At 38.9% G+C, this 18,552-nt stretch overlaps 3 protein-coding genes across 5 annotated transcripts; 1 reads left to right on the top strand and 2 right to left on the bottom strand.

Moving 5' to 3' along the window:
* Positions 1-2,044: 2,044 nt before the first annotated feature.
* On the bottom strand, positions 2,045-8,120 carry LOC118314406 (leukocyte surface antigen CD53). The gene is made up of 8 exons (XM_035640846.2): positions 7,967-8,120; positions 7,200-7,284; positions 6,258-6,446; positions 5,009-5,083; positions 4,807-4,914; positions 4,558-4,662; positions 4,354-4,437; positions 2,045-3,460 (listed from the first exon to the last, which is right to left on the bottom strand). Exons 2-8 carry the CDS (start codon positions 7,260-7,262, stop codon positions 3,389-3,391), a joined length of 696 nt encoding a protein of 231 aa, XP_035496739.1. The 5' UTR covers positions 7,263-7,284; positions 7,967-8,120; the 3' UTR covers positions 2,045-3,388.
* Positions 8,121-9,497: 1,377 nt separating this feature from the next.
* dph7 (diphthamide biosynthesis 7) lies at positions 9,498-16,874 on the top strand. Of its 3 annotated transcripts, none has more exons than XM_035640843.2 (10): positions 9,498-9,616; positions 9,887-10,059; positions 11,105-11,238; positions 11,327-11,414; positions 12,245-12,339; positions 12,423-12,580; positions 14,076-14,148; positions 14,223-14,288; positions 14,379-14,551; positions 15,732-16,874. In XM_035640843.2, the coding sequence occupies exons 2-10, from the start codon at positions 9,922-9,924 to the stop codon at positions 16,142-16,144; spliced, it is 1,338 nt and encodes a 445-aa protein (XP_035496736.1). In that variant the 5' UTR covers positions 9,498-9,616; positions 9,887-9,921; the 3' UTR covers positions 16,145-16,874. The 3 variants fall into 3 exon arrangements, with proteins under 3 accessions (XP_035496736.1, XP_035496734.1, XP_035496735.1); XM_035640841.2 differs by having other exon boundaries at positions 9,570-9,614; positions 12,420-12,580; XM_035640842.2 differs by lacking the exon at positions 9,498-9,616 and adding an exon at positions 9,640-9,768 and having other exon boundaries at positions 12,420-12,580.
* A 114-nt stretch (positions 16,875-16,988) lies between these two features.
* On the bottom strand, positions 16,989-18,289 carry mrpl41 (mitochondrial ribosomal protein L41). Its single transcript, XM_035640847.2, has 2 exons — positions 18,161-18,289; positions 16,989-17,635 (listed from the first exon to the last, which is right to left on the bottom strand). Exon 2 carries the CDS (start codon positions 17,598-17,600, stop codon positions 17,193-17,195), a length of 408 nt encoding a protein of 135 aa, XP_035496740.1. The 5' UTR covers positions 17,601-17,635; positions 18,161-18,289; the 3' UTR covers positions 16,989-17,192.
* Positions 18,290-18,552: the final 263 nt, after the last annotated feature.

Below are 18,552 nucleotides of genomic sequence, written 5' to 3'. Positions count from 1 at the left end.
TGGAAATGCACCATACAACAACGTGGAACCATCAGAAGTGAACCTGGAGGTGGCACTTTATGCCTAACCCTGTCCCCGGAGCTGTTCGTTCTCTTAGCTTCTATGATCTGTGACACTAGTGGGAAGCAGTGTGTTGTTAGTGACTGTACTACAAAAGTTAATGATAGTTGGACTTCAACAGAATATTACGTGCATCTGCTTTGTGCCTCTCAGATATGCGTTTAGTCGAGGTAGACATGCCTGAATTGGTCGGATCTTGGAAATAAAATATAAGCCATACTTGTTAAGTCATGCAGCTTTTTTCCTTCAGCCAGATCGTTGACAGTAAAGCTGCTAGTAGTAGATTCATAACTGATGTGTACATTCACAATCCCAGTCCTCATGGACGCAGACCCTACTTAGCATTGTTTGGTTTCCATCCAACTATTTTACGCTTTACTGTTTGAATGAAAAACAAACAATACTCAGAAGTGGAACTTTGCATAATTGTAAAAGTTTGCCTCATGGTCATGGATTTATGGATGTTCAGATTTCAATTTTATTGAGCACTTGAAGGACTTTTCGTGCATGATGCTTTCTTGACCTTAGAAACGGCTAATGTCCCCCCCAAGGTCCCATAACTGCTATTTTGAAGCTTGTGAACTCCATTTTTTATTGGAGATTGTGTGCTATGATCTGGACAAAGTTTCGATTTCTGTCCACAGCGGTGGGACATCGTTGCTGTATGCCGTTGCACAGCTAACGGTGCTTCTTTTTGGCTTGATTGTTGGAAGAAAACCGATACAGAGTAATGAAAGATAAACACCTACCTTAGCTTCATGATTTGAATGAATCTTGAGTTTTCGACTGTCAGCAGCTGGGAGCTGAAACCCGGCTAGTGCTGGGTGCTCTGTTGACCGGCTGTCCTCTGTGTACTGTACGTGACGTGATTGAGCATGAAGTGGAACAGATGTTTATGTCTGTCAGTCACAAATGAACTGGCAGCAGATCAGACGTTTAAACCACAACATGTTAATGTTGTGAAAGTGGGGGCTGGGGACCCTAGCTGTTCTTACTCATTCCAGGTTTACTGGTGGATCATGATTAGGTGGGTGACGGGCTTTGGTTTCGCTAGCGGGGAGTTTGGGTGGGCATTTATAACTGGGGTTTGTAAAAGACTTCTTCTTTCCTTCTTTCTCTTATTTATTGACAACCGCGGCTCCTTGTGGTGCATTAAATGTTTAGAGAGAGAGATTGTTCTTTGAAAAACATTCACGTCATCGCCGCTGCCTCTCTCCAGCAAGAATGTTCTTACAGGCACGGTACTGTCTGTTGCTACAAATCACTTTTATTCTTATACCATTTACTGCAGGGGCATTCGTAATGGCTGTTCTTTGAAACGTCTTGAGAACAAACTAGTTTTGGCAAAATGTTGTTCATAGGCTTTTACTACGATAGTGTGTATTAATGGCAACACTTCAAAATACTGTTTAAGTACCTTGTTATTTTTGGTGAGTGGTGTGTTCAACTTGAGCCTGTGATATTTAAGTGTAGCTTATTAAGTATTTTAATGGCCCATGGCTGCTGGATGGAGAAACCCATCTTTTCTAAACGAGTCGCTTTACATAATCTTTGAGCAATAGCAAGGACAGAATGTCCTTTTAAAACATTTTCATAATGCAAGATCAGGAATGCTTTGTAATCATGTCAAACCAGGTTTCCTGTGAATCGATGACTCAAGTGCAACACCACTCAGAGGGACTTGCTGCAAGTTCTCTGTATTTGCCTGTTCACAAAGGATATTTAATCATTTTGGCTCCGTTTTTTATTTTTTTGTTAGCGTGGACTGTTAAAGACTGTCACAGAGGACTGATACTATCTGGTATCTAAAGGAGGAGGGAAGTAAGTTCCACACTCACTGGAAATCCCTGTTAAAATGGACCTGAGACTGGCATCATGACTCACACAAGATACTGTGCTGCCTCTGAAGACTCACAGGGCCACCGGAGGGGAAAACCAGTCTTAACACAGCCATTGGTCTCAGAAAAGAAGAGGATGAGAGAGCTGTATCAGAATAGTTTTATTTTATTTTTTGTCTTTTCATATCTATAGATGAATTAAAATACTTGTGTTCATAGTTTATGAGGTGTCAGGGTTATTCCGTTTGCAATAAAATGGTATATTCTGCTGTGTACAGTTACATTTTTTTTATTACAAAAATTGTACTTGTTTCTATTTTGTGTGTGATGGTTTCAAAAAGAACAACATTTTTTTAAAGTGTAAAGGAAAAATTAGGGGGTTTTTTTGTTGTTTTTTTGTCTTAAAATATTGTTGCAGGATTTATTCTTAAAATAAATATTTTTTTCTGTGTTACCCACTCGCTTTTAACTTTTTCCTCTTTGCCTCGTACCAAATTTTTTTCTTCTGAGATGACAGAACAACTTACTCAGTTTTTTTGTCAGAGAATATTTTGTCATAAATGGTAACTGAACTGAAGCATTTAAGAATCAACAGCTGGTTGAACAGGTTTAAAAGAGGAAGTGGTTACATTTCAGTGAACTGCAAACTAAAGACAGGAAATGCTGATCATGTGAGAACATGAAGATAAGTCAAAATGGAGGATACAGTATCATTTCAAAACAGTAAACAACACTATTTGGTATATTATAGGATTTCTAAAATGAAGAATATGATGTAGATTTATAAAATTTTAAACATTTTTTTCATAATTGTTTCCTTTGAAATGTATCAAGAGCTATTAATAGAAAATTAGCAACAAGCATGTCATACAAAAACTTCCGTTCACAGCACAGAGACAAATAGCAATTTTCACAGCTTTACCTCAGCAGAACAGATGGCCTGCGCCACATTTGAAATATTTTGGATGTCAAAACTGTTCAGAATATATATAATTCTCTTCTGATCTCAGAAAAGTATTTTCTGTCCTTCTGTGGATAACGCTTTTCTGTAGGCCAGACCTATACAAAGCTAAAAGGTCTATTATTTAAAAGTGAATATTGTCATATATTATATATATTATATATTATAGAGTTTAATTGTGGGCCAGCTTTCTAAAGTGTTGATCGATAGATGACCAACATAGTTTTACAGTTTCTATGATGGAGATTTGGCTCATGTCTTTTTTCTTTTTTTTTCAAATTTAGAATATTTAGATTCTATACAGAAAAACATGATTTAGTGTGTGCTACCAGCAGCCTGTATTACTGTCAAACACATTTCTGGGGGGAAAAAACTCTAACATAAATGTTTGGTTTTTGCACTGTGACTTAATTTGAAATTGATGCCTTTATCAAACTCATTACAGAGTGTGTAATTTATGGTTAAATGGCCAAATGTTTTTATAATAGGCCTAGTTTGGCCTACAGGCCGCTATTTGCCCTCCACCGGTCTATAACTTGTAGCCCAATCCAGATCTACTGATGTGGCAGAAGAGCGTCATGGCGAAACACATTCCCAAAACCTGTCACAAACAAGAAAAAACAAATGCTGAATTGTAAACATGACAGATAAACATATTGAATGTTGTTTGGTTCTCATCAACAGATACTTGTGGCACTTCATTCCAGATTACAAGGTTTATTAGACATTGTTAATCAAACAGTCAGTCAACAGTAATTGTTGCTCTGATTTTGAAGATTTTCAGTTGCGCTTTAAGGTACAACATTAATATTATTAGCTGTACTATATTTACTGACTGCCATTGTCTCAATCCAGAGTATTTTCAAATTTGAAAGAGTGTTTTTATAGAAAAAAGGGTAAATGGAAAGTGCAATGGAAACAGATTCAGCAAATAAATAATGACTTATTTCATTCAGGCTTCCTCTTTTGCAGTTTGATTGGTGCTCTTATAATTATAATATCTCTATAAATTTTGCATTACATTTAGATGGAAACCGAATTAGAAACTTGATTTTTTTTTTGTAGCTAAATGCTACAGTTTTGTTCAGAAAAACTTTGTCTGCAGTTGGTGGAGATGCGTCATACATCTTCATATACAGTCATTGGCAGGTTGGGATTTATTAGAGCTGTTTTTGCTGAAATTTGCTGCCTACAAGAGCTGTGACTGATTAGACCTTTGGCCATAAAACCAAAACATTGAGCTTAAAGAGACAAAAGCTAAGTCCTTTTTGCATCTCAAGGTATTATGAAACTGTAGTTGTAGTGTACTCACAAGTAATTTGCCTTAAACAATGAAGAACAACCATGGACACACTGGGCTTCCATGCATAAGTTGACTTTGCAGTACACCAAGGCACAATTCATGTGCTTAGATATAATGTGGAGAAATTGACAAAAACCTCTTTCCTAGCACTTTGGTGATGATAATTAATTGATCATTTAAAACCAGTTTACCTCGATAATGCAGAGGACAATGACAGAAATTCCAGTGGTTAGGAAATTGTCCTCGAACAAGGTCTTCATTTTTATCAAACAGCCCTGCAAACGGAGAACATACATTTGAGATGAACCAAAAGTCAAATGTGACCTATGAACTCTGAACTCTACAGTAAGTAGGGTTACTACTTCATTACAGTGGTTACACTGTGCGTACTGTACCTTTTCTCTGTATGGGGGCATGGGGATGTCACATTTGTTTAGGCAGCAAGATTTAGGCACATTGTCTCCCCAGTCTGTAAAATTATTGACTCCACAGCAATTAAGCTGAAACAAATCATTCAAAGAAAATAAATGCATATTATAATGACCGACTGAAAAGCCCTAGCTCTCAGTAATCTGGCACAACACATCAACAATCCTTTATGTCACCACACTGTATGAGCCGTCCGTATGTCTCTGCACACTCACTTTGTTCTGAACCAGATCCCACTCACTCAGTACATCAGTTGCATTTGCAGTCGCTCCTTTGGCTTGGACCAAACCCTTGTTGAGATCGTCTTTCACCAGTTTAGCAATCTAAAGAGTGAGACAAGATCTTCAGGTCATACAGTCGTCTATACGTGTTTTCAAGGACAACACACAGGATGAGAAGTGATGGGTGCAGCCCGACCTTTCCCTCGAACACCAGTAGCAAGCATGCTGCAGTCAGCTCCACCAACATCAGAATGAACAGCAGCAGGAAATACTGTCAACAGAGTATATTTTGTCATCCATTGTTCTCCGCAGTAATAATAGTCACTTGATTGATTGACATCTGGGAACCTGATGATAAAACGTCCACATCCTGCCACTAGATATGAATACTATATAGAAGAATTTCACATAAATGAAAATGAAATGATTATTGCATTTTAAAAAGTTACTGAGTCCTTGAGAGTGTGTGTGGTCTACTGAGAGTAGCTGACTTACACCATATAGATGCAGCACTGTGCCTAACTACATGTTTATAATGCAATCCTTTTTTGGTTGCTGCTGTTTAAAATGTTGCTGTGCTAAAGTAATCAAATCTAATCTACTAAATCTATTAATCTAATCAAACTGATGTTTGGTTAGTTTATCAAATGAAGCTGACGCTGTGTTATATGTGTCAAAAAACATGGTGAAATAATATGAAAATAATATGAAATTAAGATCCAAGTTGTAATGAACTGAAATCATCCTTCAACGAATGCATCATATTTTAATGGTGATATTATCTATGTGGGGTAAAAACAAAACAGAAGCATGTTGCACAGGTTTTGAGATATCTGGCTCTTTTTTTACCAAGTTCACAAGCACTCAAAAACATTGAAAAGCAGTATGTCCATAGACAGTGTCACAGTTAATCTGGATCCTCCGTTGTCAACACACAGTCAACCACTGTAAATGGGACTTCTTTGTACAGAAAAAGTAGTCCCTATGAGGTAAATATATATGTATATATATATATATATATATATATATATATATATATATATATATATATATATATATATATATATATATATATATATATTTTTGAATATGTGTTTTTGTGGGGGGTGGGGGGGCGGGTTGTCTCTTAAAAGATGACAGCCACATATACAACTATATAAATCACATTGATTTATCCATGGTGTGTGCTACTACTTCATATGCCGTAGCTGTGTCAGCTAAAAATGCTTGTAAAATAATCACACATATTAATACTAAGAACAGTGTATTCAAGTGAAGAATCTCCATGTTTGGGTGACAGTCTACTGAAAACATCAAAGTTGCCTGAAATACAATCTGGAATCTTGAAGAACATGACAAGTCAACAAAACCCTTAAAGTAACAATAACACAAGCGCTTGGTGCTCTGTGTGTGTGTGTGTGTGTGTGTGTGTGTGTGTGTTGTACCATCAGGAGGAGACAGCGGTTCTCCTTCAGAGCACCCAGGAACCCCAGGAAGGACACGCAGGTGATGACAATGCCGCTGCTCAGCAGTATGTTGGCCATGTTGAAACTGGCCAGGGTAGGGGTTAGCGCGGCCATCCTGAAGTTCACCATCATGTACACCCCAAAGGCCAGTACAATCACACCGCACATCTGACAGCAGAGAGAACGTACACAGCAGTCAGGTTCCTGATTACACCATCACGAAACATCCACCCAACAGTCTCTTAACTGAGCAGCACCTCTGGAGCAACTGGTGCTTCAGTGCCGTGCTCAAGGGTACTTTGATCCAGTGGTGGATTGTAGTACATTCACTCAACTACTTCCACTTCACTATAATTCAGAGATAAATATTGTAGTTTTCACTCGATGGCATTTGCAGAAGAAGTTAATAAAACATATAAGGTCTCTATGTTATGAAATACAAATTAACAAATCTCTGCAATTGGTATTTAAGTTAAGATAAACCAGCTGTAACATAATTTTGCTTCTTACACATGAATGCACCATAAAACAATTTAATTATATAATATGCCAACAGGAATATATCAGTGACATGATCAATTGTTCTTCATTATGAGTACTGTAAGTTATCATACATTTCACAGACCTCTGTCATGTGTGAATTTGTATCACTACCACTTGGTAGAATGGTAGAATTTAGACATTCAAACCATTTATCCTGCTCTTATCCATTTGAGTGTGTGATCAGTTTTCAAATAGTCAACTTAAAGCTGGTTGCATTTATGAATGGGGGGATATTATCACATCATAATTTCTATGTTATATGCTGAGCTATACCACAATCTTTTCACGGAGCACCTGACAGTTTAAAAAATGTCCCTGTTTGGGGAAAAAATTAAAACTAACAGCATGCGACAGAAATGATGAATGAGAAATACGTACAAAACAAAGGAGGTTGGCGACACACATGGTGTATTTTAAACACTTAAGGCACTTTTGAGCCATAGTGTAACTCCTCTGATCAGACCTGCAAAAAAAAACAACAACACATATTGTCATATCTCATCTAATATGAAGAGAGGAAGCCAGTGAATTAGCTGCTTATTATTTAGGCTCTTAGTTTGTGTGTGTGTGTGTGTGTGTATGCGTGTGTCTTAAAATTGACATAACCTCATGCTCACACTACAGGTGCAAGTGAGCCTGACACATCTCACTTCCTGCATTTGCTCTCACTTTACAGGAAGAACCTGCATTTAAAATACATTTTATTTAACATATTAACCACAATATGAATAAAGTGTAGCTGGGATGTTGCTATGATGTCACAGGGGTATGGTTACTGTAGAAACACTGTAACTTCCCCAAAGTATAAGGCAAATACTTCTACTAATCACAAAGGTTTAAGTTATTGATTATATCCAAAATCCAAAATCTGTTGGTCTGTTTATAACAGATCTTTGCTCTCAGTAAGATTAATAAAGAGGGAGACAGAACTATAAATCCTGTTGATTAGTTTTTTTATTTAAAAGTGTTTAAACTTTATTTTTCAATAACAATTTTTTTTATATGACTGCCCATGTTGGATCAGAAGAACAATCTACGAGCAGTAAAACATGTTCTTTACAGCGCTCCAGTGGTTCTAAATTTTGATTAAGAACTGTCAAGAACTGACTAACAAAGGTAAGGTAAAAGTAAGGTTTAGGTCTTACCAGCTTGGGAGAATAATCTCTTTGTCTCTATGTTCAGACAAACTTTGCTGCTGCTGCTCACACTTCCCCTTTGCATCACGCTGCTCCTCATTTGGCTTTCAGCAGCGTTTCTCACTTCCTTTTTCTCAACATTAGCAACATTGAAAATCTATGAGTGACAGAGTGTGCAGTGGAGGAAGGACCAAAATAAGAGCAGCTGATGTTTAAGGAGATTTGAGAGAATAGGGCTGGTTAGCTCAAATGGTTAGCACGCAGAGCTACTAACAAGGTTCATGGGTTGGTTGAACCCATGAACTTTGTGTTAGCTTGACGACCCCCATACTGACCAGTAGTTTGTAGGAAAAGAACCTCAGTGCCAGCATTAGCAAAAATAGAAAGCTGCATCATCATCTCTGAATAATAGTATATGACAGAATTATTCACCCACTCCCTGTAACCTTTGGCATCAACAAAGTGAAAAAAACAACATTCTGGTTACAGCCCCCATACTGGCAAGCATTCACCAAAATAACTGGATCTAAGTACAAATGATGCATGAACTGCTGTTCACTCACTGACAGTTTATTCATTTCCGGTTTATTTTCAATCTTTTTTTTATTTACAAGTGCTAATTAAAAGTTTCCGATAAGAGCCACAATCCGCTCCAACCATCTGAGATAACCGGCATGGTTTAAAAAAAGAAAAGAATTTCCTGTACAAAATTTATTCTAGACATCATGTTGGGCAGGATGAAAAAAGGTTAGGATGTTCAGTCATGTGCAACCATGCACCTACCAGTTGGGTGTTTGTGTAGGAAATTATATAAAACTTAAAATATAGATGGTAAATGGCATTACTACAATATTGCCTGACTTAGGAACATAAAGCATGAGCACAGGTATGTAAGATGCATTTGATTTTTTTTGTATATTGTGCTCTGATTTTGTTTATTTTTTTTGTTTTTTTCTCGTTTTATTTTAAATCCCTCTGCTCTCCTGATTTTTAATATATCAGTGTTACTTTCACCTGTTATGGGTAGTTCACTTTGCAATATCAGTTCATTGATTGCGGTGACCATTCTGTTTTCTAGTTCCCTGTCTTGTTGTGTAAATTTTGGATGATGATGAAATAAACCCTGAAATGTAATAATTCAGAGTCCTGTTCGCCAGACTCAGTTAATATGGAATAATTGATTGAGTGGATGCTGATTCAGGGAGACGGAAACCGTGGATGTCTTAAGCAGAAGTATTTTTTATAAGAGCTCAATATTGAGAAGACTTCCGGTTCGCTACACAGATCAACAGGTTCACAGTGTTTGGCGTCCCAAGATAGTCTGTCCATCCTAGGTCTCTGTAGTGTATCTAGCTTTGAGTAATGTCCTCATCTCCCCGTGACTATGACACCTCGAGTGAGACATAAGCTGCTCAATGATTGTTTAGACTGCCATAGATAAGATGACCTTGCTTGGTGCCTGAGAAGACTCGTCTTAACAGTTTCCCAGAGAGAATAGACAAAAGTTCCTCAACAAACCTCACTCCACTTACATGTTTTTATCATCTTTTTTATAGGGGGGAAATGATGCGGAAGTTTACTCGTAGGCGCTGCTTGGTCATGTGACACGACGTCACTGCGTCCAAGTCTCGGGAAGCTCTCCACGGGGCTGACTTACATGTGAGTTTTGTTGACAGTGACTATTTATGTGTTTATTCACTTCAATTCGTGCACTGAATAGCTGTTCACTCGCTGAAATGTCCGCACGTGACAGTTTGTTCTAAGTGAGACTGCAGTGAGCTAATTGTAGCTTGCTAGCCAGCTACCAAACAGTAAGCTCAGTTAGCCAAGTTAGCTAGGTAACGTCGTACAAGGATTAACGTGCCACTAATAGACGTATCTGAGTGTACTTTCGGTTCTGCTGTTGAGACGTGTTCATTTTTCTTCCAGCCACTGCACCAGCACAGTGACGTTATGCGCAGCTGATGGTCATGGCTTGGAAGTCGAGGACCCGCAGTCTGCAAGTGTTTGACACGGAGCAGAGTGCCGACACGGTGGAGTGGTGTCCTGTCTCACCGAACCACAACATCCTGGTCTGCGGGACATATCAGCTCCAAAAAGGGGTGAGCTCACATAAGAACAGTTCCAACTGTGTTACATCCATTACCTGTCATATGGACACTATGACATGACATCAAACTTCAGACAACTGACGTAATGATCACTGATTTATTTTGTATTCTGCTTACTTGGTGCATATTCCATGAAATATCTTAAGTCAAATTATCAGGACAGCAAACCTGTGTAATATTGATATATGGAGTTTTCTAAGGCCCTGGATGTTCATATCTGCTCCTGGGTCATATTTGGGTTAAGTATAGGTTAGGGATGTAATTGTTATGGTTAGACTAAGGGTAAGTCTCCAGGAAATGAATGCAAGTGTATTTAATGCTGTTTTCAGGGTAATTACTTTGGTTACCTCTTTGGGTAGGAGCAGATGTCATCAGGTGGTACCCAACCACACACCATAACCAAATACAGAAAAACACGTGGTTGGTCATGTTCAAATCCATATTTTCTACATTAGCTGTAGGAACCATAACTTTCTTTTAAACTCTTTATTAAAGCATTATTACACACTTACTTTAGTTTCACATTGTATATAAGTAGCCTGGCATTTTTTGTCATCCCATTTTTTACTCTCTTGTTCACTCTGTGTGTAACACCCTGAAACTACAGAGTCAACATCGTCACCACACAGTCCTTGTTTAATTTCAGTTAAAAAATGCAGAGTACAGAGCCAACACAACAAAACAAAACATATGTAAATGCACAATTACTTGTGGACTGCTCTCTGTTTGATTCATCAAACAACCCTGCAATTTGCATACTAGCATTACCATATCATGCCTGTATGGTGAATGGACAAGTGTGGAAATAGGAGCTGAATATCACTAAATGTTTAAATTGTACTGAATTGGGATGTTCATTTCAAACAAGAAGATACTTTACGTTTTTAATTGGGCTCCCTATGTTTTTGTAGCTCGATTTTATGTGGCAGTAACAGGTAAATAACAGGGTTTCGCTCATTCATGCTTCTGCAGGTGTTTCACAATTTCACAATTTCACAATTGACTAATGAATGCCACTTTTACATTTTTCTTGTAGGCAGGAGTAGAGGATGCTACGCAGAGCCGGACTGGTCGTTTGTACCTTTTTGACTTTCGGCGAGAGGAATCGATGAGTCCTCCTCTCACTGAGCTGCAGCGCATGGACACTCCGGCCATTTTAGATTTGAAATGGTAAGAAATTAGGCTTGACCAATCAGCGTGGCTGTTGTTATTGCGTCACTGTTTGCTTCCTCCCTATTGATTCTTTTGCATATTTTAGGTGCCATGTGCCGGTGTTGGGGAAGGCAATGCTGGGAACAGCGGCTGCCACAGGGGAGCTGCAGCTGTACACAATGTCAGACGGCCAGGTGTGTCCAAAGAATCCCGGCCACTGACATCTTATATCTTTAGACATTTAGCTCAGCATGTACGTTTTTTGACTGCACACATGGTCAATGAATATATAGCATCAGCCTCTAAGATCAAAACTGTGATATTTTGGTTGAAAGCAGCCTTTACCTACCACAGTAGGTCCAGATGTACCTTTGTTTAATACAGAAACTCATTCTTGGCAAAATATGACTTAATGTGACACTGTGAGCACAGAACACATAAAAATGCTTGTTTGTACATCCAGTATCACTGTAACGTTAGTCGTTTTAAAATGAATTCTTATTTATTTTTATTGTGGAACAGTGTCTTCTGTGTAGAACATTTGCAATATGAATCAACTATGCTGTCTTGTTTTACCTTTTGGCAATAAGATAAGATAAGATGTACGTTTATTGATCCTCTAGGTTAACTGGTGGCCACTCATGTGCCCTCTTACCTTTATATAACTGACAGTGACGGCTTAAAAACCAGGAACACCTAACAATAAATATACAATATAACACAATTGCAGTCTAAATACAGACCTGCAATTAATAAACTCAAGTACAGAATATATAATAAATCAGCTCCTCTCTGACAAAATGTCAGGAGCATTATAAGTTTCATAGAGCTGTTGTACTTTGAATTGAATTTGAACAGATATTGTATCCAGTTTGTCTGTTCGCAGAATGACACCACATATTTGATGTTGTGTATGAACATAGATAAATAGTTAGTTGAGGAGGTTGAAGTGCAGAATGAGTGTGTCAATATGACTTGGTGTGACTTGTTTTGGTCTGCACTCATGAGTGTGTGTATCCAGTAGGAAGGCAGCTGCAGTCTGCAGACTCTGAGCAGTCTGGAGGTGGGAGCTGAGCGACTGGCTCTGTCATTAGACTGGTCTACTGGGAGAATGGACAGGTGATATAGTTCTTCCACTGAATTTCTCCGTTTAATAGTCACATTTTGTACTGAAGTCAATGTGGTGTGCCCTGTGTCAGCAGCAGCGATGTGCGGCTGGTGTGCAGTGACTCTGCCGGCTGCGTCAGTGTGCTTTCTCTGGCTGAGGGCGCTCTGACAGCTCTGTCACAGTGGAAGGCCCACGACTTTGAGGCCTGGATCTCAGCCTTCTCATACTGGGATACACAGCTGGTTTACTCAGGTATTACCCCTTAAAATGTGGCCCGTCAACTCCCCCACCTCTTTTCTTTCTGTGGTGGTCAGCATATCTAGATATCCTCACTGTATGTGTGTTTATTTAATTGTATGGTTGGTCGTGCGTGTGTGCGTGCGTGCCTCTTCTTGAGGTGGTTGTAGAGGTGCTGCTGATAGCTGTCTATGTGGAAAGCTGTTTGGACATGCTGTTTAACAAAAGTTAACAGTTAGCTTTGCTACCCAGTCATATCCTGCTGTAATGCCACTTGCTGTATTGCTGTTGTCATTATTTTGATATTAGAGGTGCAGTAAGTAAAAATGTTTTTGGTTTGAGTCCGATATATAACGGTGTGTGTTAAACCCCGAACATTTTGGCCCTTGGCTTGGCATGCTTGAAATAATTTGGCCCTTGGGGAAAACTAATTGGGGAACCCTGCCATACAAGAAAATCATGTGTATGATGTTTTTTTAATCGTCTTTAACTTGTGAGTGTAAATGGTCACGACCTGAATGAAATATGGATATGAACTCAGAAGTATGGAAAGAGCGTTATTGTTAGTGTCCTTTAATGGATAAAGAAGAAAAAAAAGATTACTAATGTATTATCATTTAGAAAGGGAACATTTAAACTAAAGAAAGCAACCTTTGAAATTACTTTAGTGTGGAAGCTTATAATAAATCACGTGTCTGCTTTTTTCCCCTTTTTATTAATTTTCTCATAAGATGCGGATTTTGTAAACAATATAACAGTATAAAAATTGCAGATAGACTTTTAATCAAGAGTCTGGAATAAAACAGGAGAACAAGGTGATTGGAATGAACAGTGACTGCCACTGGGACCTAATACAGAAATAAAAGAATCGACTAAAAAGAGCAAGTAAGAGGTTGGCACGGACATCAGAAATGGAAACACAAGAAAACTTTTCACTTCAACTGAATAGCTATCCATGTTCATTTGTTTTCCAGTGCCTTTACACATGCCATGCCTCTCTTATGAAGATGATGTATATGATTTATTTTGCCAGATGAATTAAACCTGAATATGATCGTGCTTTTTCTTTGGATGATCAATGGGCCTCATGCAAGAACTGTTAGTACGAACAGATTATTTCTTGAATGAACAGGTGTCATTTACACACTTTTCTTTTAGTAAGAAAGTTAGAACCGTATGCTGAATCCGACGAATATAAGAGAAATTAGGATAAGAAATGTGAAAATGTTCTTGAATGAGGACCAGTATTTTTTATATTATCCCTTTCCCCTATCATCCTTTTATCATAGAGCATGTTTTCAGCCATTCATCATATGGCATTTTACGATACTTAAATTTAGATTAATCACATTGTATTTCCTGAACCGTGTAGTCACATTGTTTTTTTCATACTCTATTTGTGTGCGAGTAACATAACACTTGTGTCTTCACCTTCCATTACTAGTTTGTAAGCACAAGTTGATCATATTTGCATGCTTTCATAAAAACTGATTGTGTTTTTCCACACCAGGTGGTGATGACTGCAAACTTAAAGGCTGGGATCTCAGGGTGGGTCCCTCCTGTCCCACTTGGACCAGTAAAAAGTGAGTACTGCTGCATTAATCTGGACTTTCCACTTGGGAAAAGCAGTGACAATATTTGGCCTGTTCTCTTGAAGGCACTCAATGGGTGTGTGCAGTATTCACAGCAGCCCACATCGGGAACACATCCTGGCCACCGGCAGGTAAATATCCCAAATGACCTGTGTGTGGTCACATTGTGATGTCAGTGATGTGATTGTCTTGTCTTGTGATACGGGCTTCTCTTCTTGCAGCTATGATGAGCAGGTTTTGTTGTGGGATGGAAGGAACATGCGGCAGCCTATCAGTCAGAGCGCCATGGGTGGTGGAGTCTGGAGGCTGAAGTGGCATCCGACCTATCAGCACCTGCTGCTGGCAGCCTGCATGCACAACGACTTCCATATCCTTGACTGCCAGCAGGCCCTGGGTGAGTTTGAAAGCGAGTAATAAGTGTTTATTAATTGCTTTGATGGACGAAACAGACACAGGATACTCAGTGGCAGTCTCAAAATGCATTCACACTCATAAAACAAATAAGAAACAAAGGTATAAGAGGCTAGGATAGTAAATACGAATAAAAGAAGGAGAACAACAAAAAGAAAAGGACGACTTTGCGTAAAAGCAAATTAATACGACTAAAAGAACAAAAGCAATAGAACATAAAATATCTTTAAAAAAATGAATTTTTAAAGACTGTTGGGACTTTATCCAACATTCCTGCATAATATTTTTACTACTTCAACACAGAGGCAGTGATTTCTTGCTGCTTGATATGTCTCAAACTGAGCCTATGGTTATTTATTAGGGTTGATGCAGCATATTTTAATGGACCCTATCAAACATCCATCCTTCATTCACTGTTATCGACTGTATTTTGTCCATGTTACCCTGCTGTTGTGACCTTGTCACTGTATATGTGAGTGACTGTTTGAACGTTGATGCTGGCAAAATACACAGTTTAACGCAGCTCCAGGAATAATGAATCTGCACAAATCTATCAGGTAGCAGATAAACTTTTATTCAGCGCTGACTCCCTTTTCCAATAAAATGACACAATGAGTCGCTGACAGCAGGTCACGTCAAATGTTGCTATATAACTTATAAACTTATACTGTGAGTACGCAGTAATTTCTTATGTGAATGTTTTTGTAGTTCACAAAACTCCAACAGAGTTTTTACAGAATTGTCTGGTAACGCCATCTTGATAATCTAATTATTTTTGAAGCAGGACCTTCAGTAGCTTGTGAGAAATGAGGGGTCAGATTATTAGACAAAAGCAGATTTGTTGATTTTCACTTAATATGAATAATCAACCATGTTAATTTATTATCTTTAGCTCCTTTTCACCTGTCATGCCTCTCATTTGTAGTGTGCCAGATACATATTTATAGATAATGGATAACTCTTTGCTCTTTTGTGTGTTATTTCTAAAATGTTTCTACACGGATGCACAAAGCATCCATGGCACAAAACCTCTGTTAGGGTGAATTTAATTCATGTACACTGCACTGCTGCATTATGAAAGAAAATATAAATATCAGATGAGACATTTCGGCAGTGGATACAAATTTCTCTGTAATCATATTATTGTCCCGTTTTCTGTCCAGAGGGCAGTGGATCTTGTTCCGTTGTCGCCTCCTACATCTTGCACAACTCCCTGGCATACGGTGCTGACTGGTCCCGTCTGTCCTTGGAGAATCCTGCTCCCTGCTCCACTCCTGCTGCAGAACCAAAGGAAAGCCTTGCAGAGAGCGGAGGAGGAGGACACCTAAAGATTCAGTACGAATCTCCCACTGCCAGCTTTGACACTTCCCTGGAAGATGATACCGGACGATACATCCCAGAAGGCATTCCATCCCTGTCCTCCTACACCGCTGCAGCCCCTGTCCTCAAACCTGATCGTGATGCCCCCTCACTGTCCTGTCTGCTCGCAAGCTGCTCGTTCTATGACAATATGCTCCATGTGTGGCGCTGGGACTGGACTCCAGATGAGGCTCAACAGGAATCAGAGCAACATTGACCAGGCTGGAGCACAAGCTGAGATCACACGATTCTATCAAATTATGAAACAAACCAAGGCTAATCAGAAAATCAAGTCCAGCTATGATGATACGAAATACTGTTATTGTTAAGTCCCTTTCACTTTGCAATGCCTTACCACAGAATGTTAAAATCACAAAACCCTATATTTTGATAATTACATTGATTTTTATAAACATATATTTAAACAGATTGTGTCTAGTCTGTATGCTGTTCATCCTGTAGCAGAAACATCATTACTATTCATCCAAAACCCTTCCCTGTATTATAGCTTTCGTCTTAAGGAAAATTGTTCTCAAAAGCACCTTGTTTGGTGACTAGCATCAAGTCTATCGCATGGATTATGGACAAATCCTTTATGTGTGAATGTTTCTGAGGACCTTATTGACTCTCAAAGGGCCCCTCTGCCCCTGTAGGGACTTTGTTCTCCTTGATTTGGTTCATGGTTTGACATTTTGACATTATTTAATGCTTGGTGATGTGATTTTATCCCAGAGTAGCTGGGTGAGGTGAAGCACCTTTTTTGATCTGTTAAGTGTTGTGCCTGCCTCAGTGCTGCTGCCTGAAATCTGAGGTGGTGATCTTCACCATATGATGATTTTGGAGACTTTATCACAAGTTGTATATGAAAATGTGTAGGTCATTTTACTTTACCTGCTGCATACATTCATTACACTTTCTGACCAATAAAGTTGCATTGACAACTCCAAGGTTCACTGTGTATATCTTAACTTGGACACTATTAAATATTTATTTGATGTCAAGTGATGATTACATGTTATTCAAACTGAGCTGATGTTTGCGATAATTAATGAACATTTCTGTCACATGGCACGTACCCCTTCATGTTTTATTTTGCTTGGTCTCTTAAGTAACAGAACAGTCAACCACTTGTATGAAACTCGTTTTCTGAACATAAGATACAGGCCTGTGTGTGATGAGTCTCCTCACAACAGTTGGTCTGCAAATTAACTTACACAGAAGTCTGTGTCTTTCCTTGTAAATACTTTACAGAGTGAGCGCATGTTTTAATGCACAAAGTTCTTGGGATACAGCTTGAAGAGCTTCCTTTCCTGTGTGGGCTCAAATCCATATTTCTCCAGCTGCTCCTTGCTGAAAGTGCCGTCTTCAAAGTCTCTCTTGATCTTGGGGGCCACCACCTCAGCAAACACACTTTGTGCTGTGATCGGAGCCTCTGTTCCTCTGGATGTGCGATATGACACATAGGGTTTGAGTTTGAACCCCTCCAGCTGCGGCACCACAAACTCAGGGATCATGGCTCTTATGGAGATAAACTTTCTGCTGGAGAGCTTCAGTCCAGTGGGCTTCGCGCCCCTGCCTTTATTATGAGTCCTCGATCCGCGCTTGCTGGTGAACTCAGACATCCGGTCCGCTCCTCTCACCAGACCCCGCATCAGAGTGGACAACACACCCATGGTCCTGCAGCTTGTTCTCCCAGAGCAGAAATAACCTGCGGAGAAGGCGAAATAAAAAAAAATATTTTCCATATGAGCTCTGCTAAAGACTAATGACTACAGAGCACAACACATGAAGGAGCCGGGTTTCACCTTGTTTCTGACATTGAAAAATGTATTAAATCTGTAAATGCAAATTAATTAAGTATGAGCACTAGGGCGGTAAACCAGTCCTAAGAAACCGACATCTTAAAATTGCCTCCGATTGTTTCCACTTTACTGAACTGAAGGTGCGTTACTCGTTTACACCACCTTGTTCAATATGGCGTCGAAATTATTTAAGATAAAGAAAACTTGCGTTACATTTCTACCTTCGATTGGGAAAACAATCTAAAACCCTTTGTTGTCTAATGCACACGGCTATCTTGTCTATAAGCTAGCTAATGATAACTAAAGAGCCAGTGGATGTTGCGTCGTCTTCTGATAAGCTAATTACAGATTTACATTTAAAAAGTATAAACCTTTTATAATGTTAAATTGTCCACAAATGTCTAAAACAATGCAAAAAAATCGTCTCTCACCTTGAACACACTGTCAGTCCAATGCAAGTAAAATCCCTCGCTATCCAATGACATGTGCAGCGATTGGCTGAAAAGCACGGCCTTCCACCAATCAAATACTGTGATGCTCGTGTTCGCGTGTCAGTGATTTGTCTGCGTGAAGTACCGCGGAGTTACTTAGACAACAGAAGAACTACCCTTCAAAATAAGATGTAAAAAAAAAGAGAGAAATAAAGTGAGCAAAAACGTGACCAAGTTCTCTGTTACTGCTCAGCTAAATTATTGATATAACGTTTACTTAATACATTTAACAATAAGATTCATGCTCCCTCTTTAACTACAATCAAGTATTGTGGGGCCTCCACACATTTCAGTCGTAAAGGGTTTTACTTATGAGCTATGACAGGAAATGT

This window comes from Scophthalmus maximus, chromosome 19 (assembly GCF_022379125.1).
Source record: "Scophthalmus maximus strain ysfricsl-2021 chromosome 19, ASM2237912v1, whole genome shotgun sequence".
Classification (NCBI taxonomy): domain Eukaryota; kingdom Metazoa; phylum Chordata; class Actinopteri; order Pleuronectiformes; family Scophthalmidae; genus Scophthalmus; species Scophthalmus maximus.
This window is presented reverse-complemented; position numbering and strand designations above follow the sequence as displayed.